The sequence below is a fragment of the Narcine bancroftii genome, chromosome 5, assembly GCF_036971445.1.
Source record: "Narcine bancroftii isolate sNarBan1 chromosome 5, sNarBan1.hap1, whole genome shotgun sequence".
Taxonomy (NCBI): domain Eukaryota; kingdom Metazoa; phylum Chordata; class Chondrichthyes; order Torpediniformes; family Narcinidae; genus Narcine; species Narcine bancroftii.
Window position 1 is genome coordinate 193,904,862 of NC_091473.1, and position 17,476 is coordinate 193,922,337.

The following is a 17,476-nucleotide window of genomic DNA, read 5'->3' on the forward strand; positions in this document are numbered from 1 at the left end:
AAATGTTAATATAAATGGGATTAATGAAACAATAAAGCGAAAGCGGATTTCTACAGAAAGAGACTATTCTTTTTATTCCAGTAGGCACAATTCATATTCTCGAATAGATTTCTGTTTACTCAGCGCAGCTTCAAGGCAGAATACTTAATGTGGAGTATAAAGGAAGAGTTTTATCTAATCGTTCACCATTGTTAATGCCAAGTGAAATGCCTGATAAAAAGAAATCAGTTTATAGATGGAGATTAAATACTTTGCTTTTGAAAAGTTCAGACTTCTGTTATTTTGTTAGAACACAAATTCATCTATTTTGTGATGTAAATTTAAATTCAGTAAATGAAAAGTTTGTGATTTGGGATGCATTAAAAGCTTACTTAAGAGGACAAATAAAAGTTTTTACTTCTAACATAAAGAATATATGAGAGAAATGGATCAATTAGATAAAGAAATAACAGATATGGAAAAAGATTTACAAACTAGAAGTTCAGAAGATCGGCATCGACTGTTAATTAATAAGAAGCTTCAACTGTTACAAGTCCAGAGGACCCCAAAACCCAGCAGCAATTGACATTCACCAAGACAAATGGTTACGTAAATAAAAGTTGTTTATTAACATACATATCTTGTAAATGAGTCATAAGAGACCATTTTTGAGTTTGTGGCTGTTAGTCACTGTTAGCCTGGCTCCTAAAATCAATGTTTGGGGTCCACAGACACCCACGCTATAAACAATTCCGCGGATTAATGAATCACATTCTAATGAGGTTCTATATACTCTGTCACAAGATTTATAGAATAGAAAAAGCAATAATAAGAATGAAACAAAGGTATTATGAGCTAGGTGAAAGCTCATATAAGGATTTAGTGTGGCAATTGAAGACAGAAAAAACTTCAAGAATGATAAATGCTATTCAGAAAGAATCTAATATGATCAGTTATAAACCTCAAGATGTAAATGATTATTTTAAAAACTATTACTCTAAGTTATATAGCTCAGAATTAAAAAAGACAAATGTAAAATCGATAGGTATTTATCACAAATAAATTTATCTCTGCTATCTTTGGAAGAACAGATGGAACTGAACTCGCCCATTGATCATTCAGAAATTAAAGAAGCAATGAGTATATTATAAAGCAATAAATCTCTGGGGAGGATGGTTTTCCATCTGAATTTTATGAGGAATTTAAGGACTTATTAACTCCTTTATTTATGGACATGATACAAAAAGAATATGTAATGCATACATTACATGAATCTTTTTCAACTGCAGTAATTACTGTGATATAAAAAAAAAGAAAGACTCTTTGAAACCTGCTTCATACCAACCAAAACCTTCAATAAATGTGGATTATAAAATTGTTGCAAAAATTTTGGGCAAAAGAATAAATAAATTACTTCCTAAATTGATGCGGATCAAACAGGTTTTGATAAAAAGAGACTAGCTGCCGATAATGTAGTGAGATTATTGAGTATTATTCATCTAGCACAAAAAAGAGAATTAAGTATAGGAGTGACATGAGGCTCAGAAAAAGCATTTGACAGATTGGAATGGGACTTTTTATTTAAGGTATTAGAAAAATTTGGATATGGACAGACCTTTAGTAACTGGATCAAAGCACTGTATACTCGTCTAAAGGCTAAAGTAGTAACAAACAGGCAGATATCTGCTCCATTTCATTTACAAGAATCTAGAAGACAAGGATATCCTTTGTCATCAGCATTACTTGTCTTATTGATTGAATCATTTGCAGAAATAATTAGATAGGTTGTGGAAATTAAGGGGTTCAGAATCGGTCAAGGAGAGCATAAAATTAGTCTGTTTGCAGATGATGTATTGATATATTTGACTGAGCCTGAACCATCCTTAAGAAAACTGCATCTTAGGTTGGAAGAATATGGACAAGTCTCAGGATAATAAATTGGGGTAAGAATGAAGTTGTGCCCTTTACAAAGGGGATGATATGCAATGTCAGAGAAATATCCAATTTAAATAGCTGAAAAATGGGATAAAGTATTTAGGGATTAGGACGGATGATAATTTAAAGAATTTATGTAAATTGCTTCGTAAAGTTGAAGAAGACCTGAAAAAATGGATGACCCTACCTATGGATGACCCTACCTATTACTATAACTGTATAAAGATGAATATTTTTCTAAGAATTCAATATCTTTTTCAAACACCATCTATTTCATTGCTTCAAACATTTTTTTAAGGAACTTAATAAATGTGTGAGAAAATTTCAACGGAAAGGCCAAATGTCATGAGCATCAATGTAGAAGTTAACATGGAAATATGAAATGGGTGGGGGGGGGGGGTGAGAACTACAATGTCCAAACTTCAACAATTATTAAAGGGTAGCCCAAATAAGATTTATTGCATCTTTCTTTGAAGGAGAAAACATATCAGCATGGATCAAAATAGAACTCAAAAAATTTGAAGAAAAAACAGCTGCTTCTTTTATTTATTTATTCAAAATTAATGATAGGAACTAACGATACATCTCTGTTAAAACATTTAGTGGGTATCTGGGGTAAGATAGATGGGGAAATTGGAACAAAAGGAGGTATATCATCTACAACCCCTCTGATCTAGAATAGCCTGATACCTTTTTGAAAAGATAAAATTTCTGAAACTATGGTCAGATAAAGGAATTAAAATCATTGAAAATTGTTCTGACCAAGGGCAACTAATGTCTTTTCCACAATTCAGAAATAAATATGGAATGACTGAAAATAGTTTTTTTGCTATTTTGAAATCCTTGAAGAACCGTACCCTATCCCAGTACAATCCATTGGTTCTTTCTTAGTTCTTTCCTTCAACCCGCCCAGAATATGCAACCATTATTATTATTGCTTTGGGGGTTGGGGTTAGGGAGGGATTATTAAGGGGAGGTTTTATTTTTTGTGTTAGAACTGATTTGTTTCAATATGACAAATATATAAAGATGTATATACACTGCATGAATATATATTTCAAAATACTTTTTAAAACATTAATATAACTTACATTGAATTTATCATGTTTTATCGCATCGTGATGCCGACACATTGCATTAGTTCAACTGACCTAAAAATGTTTTGCTGCTGATTTTTGTTTGTACTTGGCATCTGATGCCCCTCCTGTCAAGAGTCCATCAATAGTCGGCTGGTGTTGATGGATTCCAGTTGCCCTGATACTGCTTTTCCACGGTTGCGATGGCCTGGTGAAACCTTCCACGTGTCTGGTACTGACTGCACCAAGATTAATGCTAGGAGCCACGATGGGCCAAATGGCCTCACCACCAGGAAACCTAATGGAAAGGAAGTGGAGAGCTGGCGATTAAATGATGCCATTGCAAGCAGAGTGAGGGAGAGATAGATGGTCAACATCTTGGCGTCAGAAGCCTTCCGCCGGACCCCGTCCGCGAACGCCCTCCTCCTCCTTCTCCTCCACCTCCCGACGTGCCGCCTTTTCCCGCCCGCGCAACGTTCCCCCACCCACCAGCCGCTGCGGAGGAGCGGAAGCGACCGCCGACCCGCCAAACGCTGCGGAGCGGAAGTGAGCCTCCCGCCACCTTCAACCCGCCCAGAAGACGATCCGAAGCCCGCGAACCGCATGGCGACCGGCTCGACTCTCGGGGAGGGGAGGGGAGTTGCGGGGAGTCGGAGCACGTGACGGCCGGGGCACTGCCAGGGCACGTGTTGCGCGGGAGGACGACGGCATCATGGAGGGTATGCCTTCAACTCCATTCTTCTGGGTTCCCCCTCACCACTGACTGTTCTCACGGGCAAATCTGACAGCTTATAGACGTGCACCCAGTTAACAGGGAGGAGGCAAGCCTCGAATGAGGGTGGAGGGATTTATCCTGGTTTTTGTGGGATTTGAGGGTGAGAGAATTTTGATGGCCAAAGTAGTAAGGGGCGTAGAATTTTGGAAAAATTACAGGATATCTTGGTCATATCCCATCTTTCCTCACTCGGTCTGTACTCCATGCCTTCACAGATCTTTGGGTGGCATGGTTTGTTCTTACTATGCCTATCTCTGGACCTCTCTCCCTCTCCCTTTCTCTCCCAGTGCCTCTCTCACTCTGTCTCTTTCTGACACTGTCTCTCTCCTCTCTTTATCTCTGAAGGCACTTTTAAATGGCCACAATCCCTGCCTGTAAATCCATACATTACACTCCTGTGCGGCTGTATTGTGGCCATCTGAAACAGGAGAAGCCGGCCAGGAGGTCTACTCCTCCAACCCTTCTCCAGGAGGTATAATATCCTGCTTGGATTATCCTCTATGCAGCTGAAAGCAGCCGGGCTGCCGGGGACGGGCTAATGACGTCACCGTGACGTCGTCAGCCATCGACTCTTGGTTCGGGGGAGGCACCGGCAGCGTGAGTTGGGCAGGCAAGGGGGGAGAGACCGGCAGCACGAGTCGGGCAGGTAGGAGACCAGCAGCGGGAGTCAAGTCATGCCTGAGTTGTTTGTCAGTCATGCCTTGACGCGCCGTAAAAACGTCAAGGCAGCGTGGGTGGGACTAGGCCACTGTCCTGAGTAGCTGGCTTTGGCTGCTAGATGGCTATCAGTCAGCTGGCATATTCAAGTGCCAGAAAGGCGTCCACTCCTGAATTCCGCTAGCTGCGCCTGCCAGCGCATAATTTTCTTGGGAACACCTAAAAGCAGATTGAGTCTTTCTCACTATCTCTGTGTGCATCTCTAACTCTCGGTGTCTGTCTCTCCTTTCTCTGCCCCTCTCTCTTTCTCTGCCTCCCTCTGTCTTTGCCGCTCTCGCTATCTCTGCCCCTCTCTGTTGCTGCCCCTCTCCATGTCTCTGCCCCTCTCTGTCTCTGCCCCTCTCTGTCTCTGCCCCTCTCTGTCACTGCCCCTCTCTGTCACTGCCCCTCTCTGTCGCTGCTCCTCTCTGTCACTGCCCCTCTCTGTCACTGCCCCTCTCTGTCACTGCCCCTCTCTGTCTCTTCCCCTATCTCTCGCTGCCCCTCTCTCTGTCACTGCCCCTCTCTCTGTCTCTGCCCCTCTCTCTGTCTGTGCCCCTATCTGTCTGTGCCCCTATCTGTCTTTGCCCCTCTCTGTCACTGCCCCTCTCTGTCACTGCCCCTCTCTGTCACTGCCCCTCTCTGTCTCTTCCCCTATCTCTCGCTGCCCCTCTCTCTGTCACTGCCCCTCTCTCTGTCTCTGCCCCTCTCTCTGTCTGTGCCCCTATCTGTCTGTGCCCCTATCTGTCTTTGCCCCTATCTGTCTTTGCCCCTCTCTGTCACTGCCCTTCTCTGTTTCTGCCCCTCTTCTGTCTCTGCCCCCCTCTCTGTCGCTGCCCCCTCTCTGTCACTGCCCCTCTCTCTGTCACTGCCCCTCTCTCTGTCACTGCCCCCTCTCTGTCTCTGCCCCTCTCTGTCTCTGCCCCTCTCTGTCACTGCCCCTCTCTGTGCCACTCTCCCTCTGTGTGTGTGTCTCTCTCTGTGCCCCTTCCCCGTGCCATCCTCTCCATCTCTCACTCTGTGCGTCTCTTTCTCTCTCCCCACTCTCTGTCTCTCTTTCTCTCTCTCTGCCTCCTTCCCTCTCTGTGTCTCCCTCACATCTCCATTACTTTAAAATATATCTCTGTATTTTGATCAGATTGGGCAAATGTATTTACCATTATTGGTCCCTTCATTTTTGTTTGCACTTCCTTCAATCCATCGCTGGTAATTTTCTGTTCTGAATAATTAGAAAAAATAACATATAGTTTAAGAAATAATATTGAAATATTCGAACAAGTATGGGAGCCTTACATTAAATACAATAGCGAAAACCTACCAGGGATAAACATTACCTAAGTTGATGGAAGGAGAAGGAAAGAAAAGAATGGACTCAGTAGAATTTCTGGTGTATTTTTGTTGAATGACAACATTGTCTGACTGGCTTAATGCAACCTAGATTGTATACCTAAAATGGATGAGAGGGGGGGGTGGGGGGGGGTGGCTTGGGAGGAGGGAGCGGGGGGGGGGGGAGAAAAGGTCACTGTATATGTGTGAAAAAGAAAAAGTGTATATCATGGCTAATGTGATTTATGGTGTGAAAAATAAAAAAATTTAAAAAAAAAACCCGAACCTATCAAAAAGGCTAATATTGCCAAGAGGTGACATCACGCTTGTAAATCTCCAATGGTACATATTCTCTCATGTTTTGAAGATGGCTTCCAATCCCATCTGTCCATTTCCCCTCTTCATTCACCTCTCCCCCTGCAACTTACTCCCTTTCACATATGCCCATCAACATTTATTTTTGTTGAGCATTGGGATATCATTGTCAATTCCCAATTCTAACACAAAGAGTGTTTAACTCCTCGCAGGCAACATGAGGTCGAGAGGAACACAGATTGCTGGAATAGTGAAGCAGCAGCCTTTTTGGTGATTGAGGTGTTGTTTTATAGCGAATCAGATTTTAATGTCATGAACATGTCACGAAATTCGATGTTTTGTGGCCGTGTGGCGGGTGTAAAAATTGCTGTAAATTACATAGTTTTTAAATAAATAAATGGGTGTGAAGAGAAGAGAAAGTGAGTTGTTATCTGTGGATCATTGTCCATTCAGAAATCTGATGGCGGAGGGGAAGAAGCTGTTTTTGTACTGTTGGGTGCTCATTTTTAGGCTCCTGTACCTCCTTTCTGATGGTAGCAAAGTGAAGAGGGCATGGACTGGGTGGTGAGGGTCCTTGAGGATAGAGGCTGCTTTCTTGAGACATCGCCTCTTGTAGATGTCCTTGCTGGAGTGAAGACTGATGCCTGTGATGGCGCTGGCCGAATTCACAGCACTGTAGCCTTTTTCTCTCCTCTGCGTTGGTACCTCCAGTGCAATCAGTCAGTATGCTCTCTACAGTACACCTGTAGAAATTTGCAAGAGTCTTTGGTGACATACCAAATCTCCTCAAATTCCTCACAAAGTATAGCCACTGCCAAACCTTCTTCATGATTGCATCAACGTGGAAGCTCCAAGACAGATCATCAGAGATGTTGACACCCAGAAATTTGAAGTTCTTAACCCTTTACATTACTGACCCCTCGGTGAGAACTGTTCTGTGTTCTCCTGGTTTATCCTTTCCTGATGTTCACAATCAGTTCCCTAGTTTTGTGAACATTAGTCCCTTTCATACTTGCATCCACTAAATTGGCAGTTCAGTGTCCTGGGAAAGGAGTGGGGGTATGGCTTTTCACACTTGACCACTCCTAACTAGGACAATGAATGCTTTCACACTTGCGAGGACCCATCCCCGTGGTTAGAACTGTCTACCTTCTGCCAGTGACGTCATGACCTGCCCTAAATCCTGATCAATGTATTAAGATGGTTTATTTGAAGAAAATTAATCATGCCTAATTATAACATAATTAAACTTTATGTACATCACAGTATGAGCCCTTCAGCCCCCGTTGTTGTTGTGTTGAACTCTATAAACATTTATAAGAGACTGGAAAAGTGCGAGCAATAAATAGCAATTATGGACAATTTTTAATCAGAGTGGGAAAGTTGGTAGTGTTGTAACGCATAATTTATACAGCGTGGGGAAGTTAGTAGTGCTATACCGCACAATTTATATAGCATGGAAGTTTGTAGTGCTATAGCACATAATTTATATAGTGTGGGAAGTTTGTAGTGTTTTAGCGCATAATTTATATAGCATGGAAGTTTGTAGTGATATAGCGCATAATTTATATAGTGTAGGGAAGTTTGTAGTGCTACAGCGCGTAATGTATATAGCATGGGAAGTTTGTAGTGTTATAGCGCATAATTTATATAGCATGGGAAGTTTGCAGTGATATAGCGCATAATTTATATAGCATGGGAAGTTTGTAGTGTTATAGCGCATAATTTATATGGTGAGCGGAAGTTTGTAGTGATATAGCGCACAATTTATATAGCGTGGAGAAGTTTGTAGTGCTATAGTGCACAATGTATAGAATGTGGGAAATTTGTAGTGCGATAGCTCATAATTTACATAGAGTGGGAAATTTGCAGTGATTTAGTGCACAAGTTATATAGCATGGGGAAATTTGTTGTGCTATAGCGCATAATTTATATAGTGTGGGCAAGTTTGTAGTGTTATAACACACAATTTGTATAGCGTGGGGAAGTTTGGAATGTTTTAGCGCACAATATAGTGTGGGGGAGTTTGTAGTGCTATAGCACACAATTTATATAGCGTGGGGAAATTTGTAGTGCTATGGTGCACAATGTATATAGCGTGGGAAGTTTATAGTGCTATAGAGCACAAATTATACAGTGTGGGGAAGTTTGTAATGCTACTGCACATAATTTATATACTGTGGGAAGTTTGTAGTGCTGTAGCGTATAATTTAGATAGGTTAGACATTTGTAGTGATTTAGCACATAATTTATATAGTGTAGGACGTTTGTAGACCTATAGCGCATAATGTATACAGTGTGGGGAAGTTTGTCGTGCTATAGCGCACAATTTAAATAGCATGGAGAAATTTGTAGTGCTATAGTGCACAATTTATGTAGAGTGGATAATTTGTATTGCTTTTGCACATAATTTAAATACCGTGGGAATTTTGTAGTGCTATATTGCATAATTTATATAGCGAGGGAAATTTGTCGTGCCATAGGGCATAATTTATATAGCGAGGGAAATTTGTCGTGCCATAGGGCATAATTTATATAGCGAGGGAAATTTGTCGTGCCATAGGGCATAATTTATATAGCGTGGGAAATTTCTAGTGATTTAGCACCATAATTTATATAGCTTGGGGAAGTTTGTAGTGCTATAGCGCACAATTTATATAGCATGTGGAAGTTTCTAGTGCAATAGCGCACAAATTATATAGTGCGGGGAAGTTTGTAGTGCTATAGCGCACAATTTATATGGCGTGGGAAGTTTGTAGTGCTATAGCGCACAATTTATATGGCGTGGGAAGTTTGTAGTGCTATACCGCATAATGTATATAGAGTGGGGAATTTTCTAGTGCTATAGAAAGTGCATAATTTATATAGCATAGAAATTTGTAGTGAGTTAGCACATAATTTATGTAGCTTAGGAAGTTTGTAGGCCTATAGCGCACAATTTATATGTTGTGGGGAAGTTTGTCATGCTATAGCGCACAATTTATATTGCGTGGGAAGTTTATTGTGCTGTAGCTCACAATGTATATAGCGTGGGAAGTTTGTAGTGCGAAAGCCCATAATTTATATAGTGTGGGAAATTTGTAGTGCTATAGCACACAATGTATAGACTGTGAAATTTGTAGTGCAATGGTGGATCATTTATAATGTGTGGGAAGTTTGTAGTGTGATAGCGTATAATTTATAGAGCGTGGGGAAGTTTGTAGAGCTGTAGTGCACAATTTATATAGTGTGGGAAAGTATGTAGTGCTACGGCACACAATGTATATACCGTGGGGAGATTTGTAGTCCTATGGTGCCTAGTTTATATAGCATGGGAAATTTGTAGTGGTACAGTGCATAACCTCTATAGCGTGCATTGGTTTGTAGTGCTATAGTGTTAAATGTATTTAGCGTGGGAAATTTTTAGTGCTATAGCGCACAATTTATATAGTGTTGGAATTTGTAGTGCTAGAGCTCATAATTTATATGGTGTGGGGAAGTTTGTCATGCTATAGCGCACAATTTATATTGCGTGGAAACGGTGTTGTGCTATAGTGCAAAATTTATATAGCGTCGGAAAATTTGTAGAGCTATAGCAGATAATTTATATAGCGTGTGAAATTTGTAGTGCTTTAGCGCACAATTTATATATAGTGGGAAATTTGTAGTGCTACAGCACACAATTTATGTAGCATGGTGAAGTTTGTAATGCTATAGCGCATAATTTATAGAGCGTGGGGAAGTATGTAGTGCTTCGGCACACAATGTATATAGTGTGATGAAGTTTGTAGTGCTATAGAGCATAATTTCTATTGCTTGAGGAAATTTGTAGTACTATAGCGAATAATCTATATAGCGTGGGGAAGATTGTAGTGCTATAGCGCACAATTTGTATAGCGTGGAGATGTTTGTAGTGCTATAGCGCATATTTTATATAGTGTGGAAAAGTTTATAGTGCTATAGAGCATAATTTCTATAGCTTGGGGAAATTTGTAGTATTATAGCGAATAATCTTTATAGTGAGGGAAGTTTGTAGTGCTATAACACATAATTTATATAGTGTTGGAAAGTTTCTAGTGTTATAGCGCAAAATTTATATAACGTAGGAAATTTGTAGAGTTATAGCGCATAATTTATATAGTGTGAGGAAGTTTGTAGTGCTATAGTACATAATTTATACAGTGTGGGGAATCTGAGGCGCCTGCAAGCTCACACCAAGACACAAGAGAAACTTGTCCGTGAACTACTCTTTGCAGACGATGCCGCTTTAGTTGCCCATTCAGAGCCAGCTCTTCAGTGCTTGACGTCCTGTTTTGCGGAAACTGCCAAAATGTTTGGCCTGGAAGTCAGCCTGAAGAAAACTGAGGTCCTCCATCAGCCAGCTCCCCACCATGACTACCAGCCCCCCCCACCACATCTCCATTGGGCACACAAAACTCAAAACGGTCAACCAGTTTACCTATCTCGGCTGCACCATTTCATCAGATGCAAGGAGTGACAACGAGATAGACAACAGACTCGCCAAGGCAAATAGCGCCTTTGGAAGACTACATAAAAGAGTCTGGAAAAACAACCAACTGAAAAACCTCACAAAGATAAGCGTATACAGAGCCGTTGTCATAACCACACTCCTGTTCGGCTCCGAATCATGGGTCCTCTACCGGCATCACCTACGGCTCCTAGAACACTTCCACCAGCGTTGTCTCCACTTCATCCTCAACGTTCACTGGAGCGCTTTCATCCCTAACGTCGAAGTACTCGAGATGGCAGAGGTCGACAGCATCGAGTCCACGCTGCTGAAGATCCAGCTGCGCTGGGTGGGTCACGTCTCCAGAATGGAGGACCATCGCCTTCCCAAGATCGTGTTATATGGAGAGCTCTCCACTGGCCACCGTGACAGAGGTGCACCAAAGAAAAGGTACAAGGACTGCCTAAAGAAATCTCTTGGTGCCTGCCACATTGACCACCGCCAGTGGGCTGATATCGCCTCAAACCGTGCATCTTGGCGCCTCACAGTTTGGCGGGCAGCAACCTCCTTTGAAGAAGGCCGCAGAGCCCACCTCACTGACAAAAGGCAAAGGAGGAAAAACCCAACACCCAACCCCAACCAATCCATTTTCCCCTGCAACCGCTGCAACCGTGTCTGCCTGTCCCGCATCGGACTTGTCAGCCACAAACGAGCCTGCAGCTGACGTGGACATTTACCCCCTCCATAAATCTTCGTCCGCGAAGCCAAGCCAAAGAAAGTGCAAAATTTATAGAGCGTCGGAAGTTTGTCGTGCTATCGCACTCAATTTATATAGCGTTGTAAAGGTGTACTGCTATTGCACAAAATTTATACAGCGAGGGAAGTTTGTAGTGCTATAGCGGATAATTTATAGAGCATGGGAAGTTTGTAGTGCTATAGCGCACAATTTATATTTGTGGAAAAGGTGTGCTATAGCGCAAAATGTATATAGCGTCGGGAAATTTGTAGAGCTATAGCAGATAATTTATATAGCGTGTGAGGTTTGTGGTGCTATAGCGCATAATTTATAGAGCGTGGGGAAGTATGTAGTGCTCCGGTGCACAATGTATATTGTGATGAAGTTTGTAGTGCTATAGCGCACAATTAATTGATACAGCGTGTGGAAGTTTGTAGTCCAATGGCACATAAATTATATAGTGTGGGAAGTTTGTAGTGCTATAGCGCACAAATTATGTAGTTGGGGACGTTTGTAGCGCTATAGTGCTAAATGTATATTGTGTGGGAAAATTGTCACCCTCTAGTGCACAATTTATATAGCATGGAGAAGTATATAGTGTTTTAGCACACTATATTTGTGTGGGGAAGTTTGTAGTGCTAAACTGCATCATTTATATTGCATGGGAAAATTGTAGTCCTATAGCACACAATTTATATAGCGTGGGGAAGTTCCTAGTGATATAGCGTACAAATGATATAGTGTGGGGATGTTTGTAGTGCTATAGCACATAATTTATCTAGCGTGGGACATTTGTAGTGCTATAGCGCACAATGTAATAGCCTGTGAAATTTGTAGTGCGATGGTCGATCATTTATAATGCGTGGGAAGTTTGAAGTGTGATAGCGCATAATTTATAGAGCGTGGGAAGTTTGTAGTGCGATTATGCATAATTTACATAGTGTGGGGAAGTATCTAGTGCTATAGCGCATAATCTATAGAGCATGGGAAATTTGTAGTGCTTTCCCACACAATTTCTATAGTGTGGGGAAGTTTGTAGTACTATAGCCCTAAATGTATATAGCGTGGGATATTTGTAGTGCTATTGCGCATAATCTATAGAGTGTCGGAAGTTTGTAATGCTATCGCACACAATGTATATAGCGTGGTTATGTTTGTAGTGCTATAGTGTAACTATTTATATAGCATGGGGAAGATTATAGTCCTATGGCGCATAATTTATATAGCGTGGGAAATTTGTAGTTACCGCACATAATTTATATAGTGTGGGGAAGTTTTCAGCGCTATACCACTAAATGTATATAGTGTGGGGACGTTTGTAATGCTATAGCTCACAATTTATATAGTGTGAGAAATTTGGAGTGCTTTAGCGCACAATTGATATAGCATGGGGAAGTTTGTAGTGCTATAACGCATAAGTTATATAGCGTGGGGAAATTTGTAGTGGTATGGCACAAAATGTATAGTGTATGGGAAAATTGTAGTCCTATAGAACACAAATTATATAGTGTGGGGAAGTTTGTAGTGCGATTGCGCATCATTTATATAGCGTGGGGTAGTTTGAGGATGCGATAGCACACAATTTATATAGTGTGGGTAATTTGTAGTGCTGTAGTGCACAATTTATATATCGTGGGTATGTTGGTAGCACTATCATGGACAGTTTATAAAGACAGTGGGGGGCAAAGCGATTGCGGACCTGGTCTCCCAGGGTTGTATGCCCTGCTGCATTCATGGAGGGGTTTCCCTGTCGCGTGGCATTCTGGGTAGTCAGGTCCGCTATTGCTATTTTCCCCCACTGTCTTTATAAATTGTGTGTTAAAGCACTACCAATTTTTCCCCGCGGTTTAACAATGTCCGCTATTGCTATTTATTTCCTCTCTCTCTCTCTCCCATTGTGACTTTCCCATGGCAAAGTTTATACCTCCATTTCAGTCTTTTCTCCCTTCAAGTTCCTGACTTCAAGCCTAACTTGGGTAATTTCAGTCCCACAATGCAATTACCTGTTTCACACTTGCATGATTGCAATGCCAGCCAGGGATTGTACTAGGGGTTGAGGCCATCAATCCCCGGTATGCATTGACGTCATCTGACACCATCTTTGAGCTGATTTTACTTTCACACTAGACCCTTTAAAGTCCGATTGGCGGATAAATTCCTGGGATCACTTGCAAGTGCAAAAGGGGCTATTGAGTGCAAGGTTGTTGTGACACCAGCTGACCTGCCTCATTCCTGTACACTTCCTCATTTCCATCTGTGATTCTGTCAAGGACCATGGTGTCGTCGGCAAATTTGTAAATTGTGCCTACCCGCAGAGTCATGGGTGTAGAGCAAGTGGAGCAGTGGGTAAGCTATTAAAATCAGCCCATGCTGTAATAAAACAAACAGCAGAACCAATTAAGCATGCAACAGTTTTGTTATTTAACATTGGTAGCACCAGCGTGAGTGACCCAGTCTACTCAAATCTTTCTCTGCATTCTAGATACTGCAATGCAGACAACATTTTAGTAAATCTTCTCTGCACCCTCTCTACCTTATTGATATCCTTCCTATAATTTGGTGACCAGAACTGCAGACAATATTCCAAACTTGACCCTAATCTCTTGACCATTGTGGCTTAATTCAAGTTTTACGATGGTCACTTAGTTCGGCATCCTCAACAAGGGCTACAAGGAGTGGGGGGTGGGGGGGAGGCGGGGGGTGACACAGACTGAAATCATAAATTTTTTAAATGTTTTTTATTCAGTCAGCAGGAGAGGGGTACAGAAGAAATTAAGTAAACCTGATTACTTCACAGGGAAGGAGAGGGCCCCTAAATTTGAGCAGAGTCTTCAGGGAGCGACTGGGAAACCTACCGGTAGGTTGCGAATGGCTGCTTTAGTTGATAGAACTTGAACTGACAGGACATCTTTTACACAATTGAAACTGACTGGTTTTTGAATCTTTTGCAGGTCTGAGGAAACCTTTTAAAAAGATAGAAATGTGAGTCCTTTCAACATAATTTTGCATAGGAAATTGATAAACACTTTTGGGAGGTGATGAAAAGAATCAGAATTTATTGTCTTGAATATACCTCGAAATTTGTAGCTTTGCGGCAGAATCACAGGTGCAAAATTGCTATAAAATTGCATTAAAAAAAATTAATCAGTGCAAAAGAAGAGGTGAGCTAGTGTCTGTGGTTCATTGTCCATTCAGAAATTTGATGGCGGAGGGAAGAAGCTGTTCTTGTACCATTGGGTATTTGCCTTCAGGCTCCTGTACCTCCTTCCTAATGGTAGCAGTGAGAAGAGGGCATGGCCTGGGTGGTGGGGGTCCTTGACAATAGAGGCTGCTTTCTTGGGACACTGTCTCTTGTAGATGTCTTCAATGGAGTGAAGTTCACAACTCTATTCCTCTTCATGTCCTGTGTATTGGTAGACAGTGATGCAACCAGTCAGAATGCTCTCCATGATACACCTGTAGAAATTTACAGGAATGTCCCAAATAAGGAAGATTCTGGGAGAACATTTTTCAATCTTTATCAACAATTTTTAAGACCAAAATAGATTCATGCTCTTTAATAGCCTTGTTTGGCTTCATTCAAGTTGGCATCTCAAGAGAAGGTTTTAGCTTTTAGTCTTTTTCTGGCTATCCATCCCATAGGATGATGCTGGTTCCTTTCAGTCATTTTGTGGGGTTTGATATGAGGATACCCCACTCCTCAGAAAGGAAAAGCATGTGCATGAGTAAGGGTTTGCACAGGTCAAGACCCATCTTCTCAGATCCAACATCATGGTGACGTCCAAGATGGCGGGGGGGGAAGTTCTGTTGCCGTGAATGGCCAGGCCAAGCTTCGATGCAAGGGATGCCCTTTCCGTGCTTCATGGCACGTGTTTGCTAGACTGCCACTGACCCTGCGAGAGGGTTCATCCGCCCTTTGACAGGTCTTATTTTTCATCCTGCAGGGTGTCTTGCCGCCCTCCGCACCAGGCAAGCCTGGTAGGGGAGCCAGTATAGTCGCCAACCACCCAACCATGCGACAGGTAGTACTGGGTTACATGGTACCAGTAGCATTTTGATGAGTGGCCTGACCATAAATTCGCTGATAGCCAGATGAGGGGTTTTAATGAAGTGGAAAGATGAACTTCCACCTACTCATGGGCAGTGGCAGTTTGGAAAAAAATAGACATAATATCAAAGATAAAAAGTTCCAATTTGAAAAGAGATTGGGTTCATTTATGGAATATTATCATGGTTGGCAGTTTAAAGCGATTAGGATGCTCTGGCGATGACTTCTGGAGGTAGTAACCTGATCCAGTTTTGTTGTACTTTCTTTGCTTTTATAAGTAACCTTGATTAGAGGGAGGGGTTAGATTAGCATTAGTTTAATTCTTTATCCCTTTTTTTACTTTTTAAAAAAAATAAGCTGATAAATTAGGGTGTATATATGATTGTCCTAGACTACAACATTATATGATATTATACAAAGTTATGAGCAGAATGCATATAATGTAATTCAAGTGATTTTTATTTTTAATTTTAACAATATTTTAACTGCCAAAATGTTTGGCCTGGAAGTCAGCCTGAAGAAAACTGAGGTCCTCCATCAGCCAGCTCCCCACCATGACTACCAGCCCCCCCACATCTCCATCGGGCACACAAAACTCAAAACGGTCAACCAGTTTACCTATCTCGGCTGCACCATTTCATCAGATGCAAGGATCGACAATGAGATAGACAACAGACTCGCCAAGGCAAATAGCGCCTTTGGAAGACTACACAAAAGAGTCTGGAAAAACAACCAACTGAAAAACCTCACAAAGATAAGCGTATACAGAGCCGTTGTCATACCCACACTCCTGTTCGTCTCCGAATCATGGGTCCTCTACCGGCACCACCTACGGCTCCTAGAACGCTTCCACCAGCGTTGTCTCCGCTCCATCCTCAACATCCATTGGAGCGCTCACACCCCTAACGTCGAGGTACTCGAGATGGCAGAGGTCGACAGCATCGAGTCCACGCTGCTGAAGATCCAGCTGCGCTGGATGGGTCACGTCTCCAGAATGGAGGACCATCGCCTTCCCAAGATCGTATTATATGGCGAGCTCTCCACTGGCCACCGTGACAGAGGTGCACCAAAGAAAAGGTACAAGGACTGCCTAAAGAAATCTCTTGGTGCCTGCCACATTGACCACCGCCAGTGGGCTGATAACGCCTCAAACCGTGCATCTTGGCGCCTCACAGTTTGGCGGGCAGCAGCCTCCTTTGAAGAAGACCGCAGAGCCCACCTCACTGACAAAAGGCAAAGGAGGAAAAACCCAACACCCAACCCCAACCAACCAATTTTCCCTTGCAACCGCTGCAATCGTGTCTGCCTGTCCCACATCGGACTGGTCAGCCACAAACGAGCCTGCAGCTGACGTGGACTTTTTACCCCCTCCATAAATCTTCGTCCGCGAAGCCAAGCCAAAGAAAAAGAAAAAAAAAAGATAAGTCGAGTCATTAAAACCCTCAAAAATCAGTAAAAAAAATGGGGGCTGACTTATACAGCAGATATACTTTTGAGACCTTAAATTCACCGAGCAAAACCAGATGGGCATCGCTCCTACCTGGGACCCTGACCTCGCCGTTGCTGCTCCTTCCCGGTAGGCCAAGGTTATTTTTTACTCACTTAATTTACAGCTTTGTTACTTGCAATTGGGTTGTTGCTGGGAGGCCCGGACAGCCCGAAAAATGGGAGTCAACTTGTACACCGGATATACCATAAAACCATTAAAATTAGGCTAAAAAAGAGGGGACGACCTATCTGCTGGTCGACTTATACACCAAAAGATATGGTAATTATTAATTAATGCATTTTTTTTTTTCTTTCTTTGGCTTGGCTTCGCGGACGAAGATTTATGGAGGGGGTAAAAAAGTCCACGTCAGCTGCAGGCTCGTTTGTGGCTGACCAGTCCGATGCGGGACAGGCAGACACGATTGCAGCGGTTGCAAGGGAAAATTGGTTGGTTGGGGTTGGGTGTTGGGTTTTTCCTCCTTTGCCTTTTGTCAGTGAGGTGGGCTCTGCGGTCTTCTTCAAAGGAGGCTGCTGCCCGCCAAACTGTGAGGCGCCAAGATGCACGGTTTGAGGCGTTATCAGCCCACTGGCGGTGGTCAATGTGGCAGGCACCAAGAGATTTCTTTAGGCAGTCCTTGTACCTTTTCTTTGGTGC

At 42.3% G+C, this 17,476-nt stretch overlaps 1 protein-coding gene across 3 annotated transcripts in view; it reads left to right on the forward strand.

The window, feature by feature from the left end:
- The first annotated feature begins 3,539 nt into the window (after positions 1-3,539).
- LOC138764498 (tudor domain-containing protein 10-like) overlaps positions 3,540-17,476 on the forward strand; it is a 49,708-nt gene continuing 35,771 nt past the window's right edge. For 2 of the 3 annotated variants that reach the window (XM_069940535.1, XM_069940536.1), the window contains exons 1-3: positions 3,540-3,709; positions 14,032-14,142; positions 14,237-14,267. In XM_069940535.1, coding sequence (XP_069796636.1) covers positions 3,703-3,709; positions 14,032-14,142; positions 14,237-14,267 — 149 coding nt within the window. In that variant the 5' untranslated portion in view covers positions 3,540-3,702. The remainder of the gene's footprint in view (positions 3,710-14,031; positions 14,143-14,236; positions 14,268-17,476) is intronic. The other variant, XM_069940537.1, reaches the window with a different exon arrangement.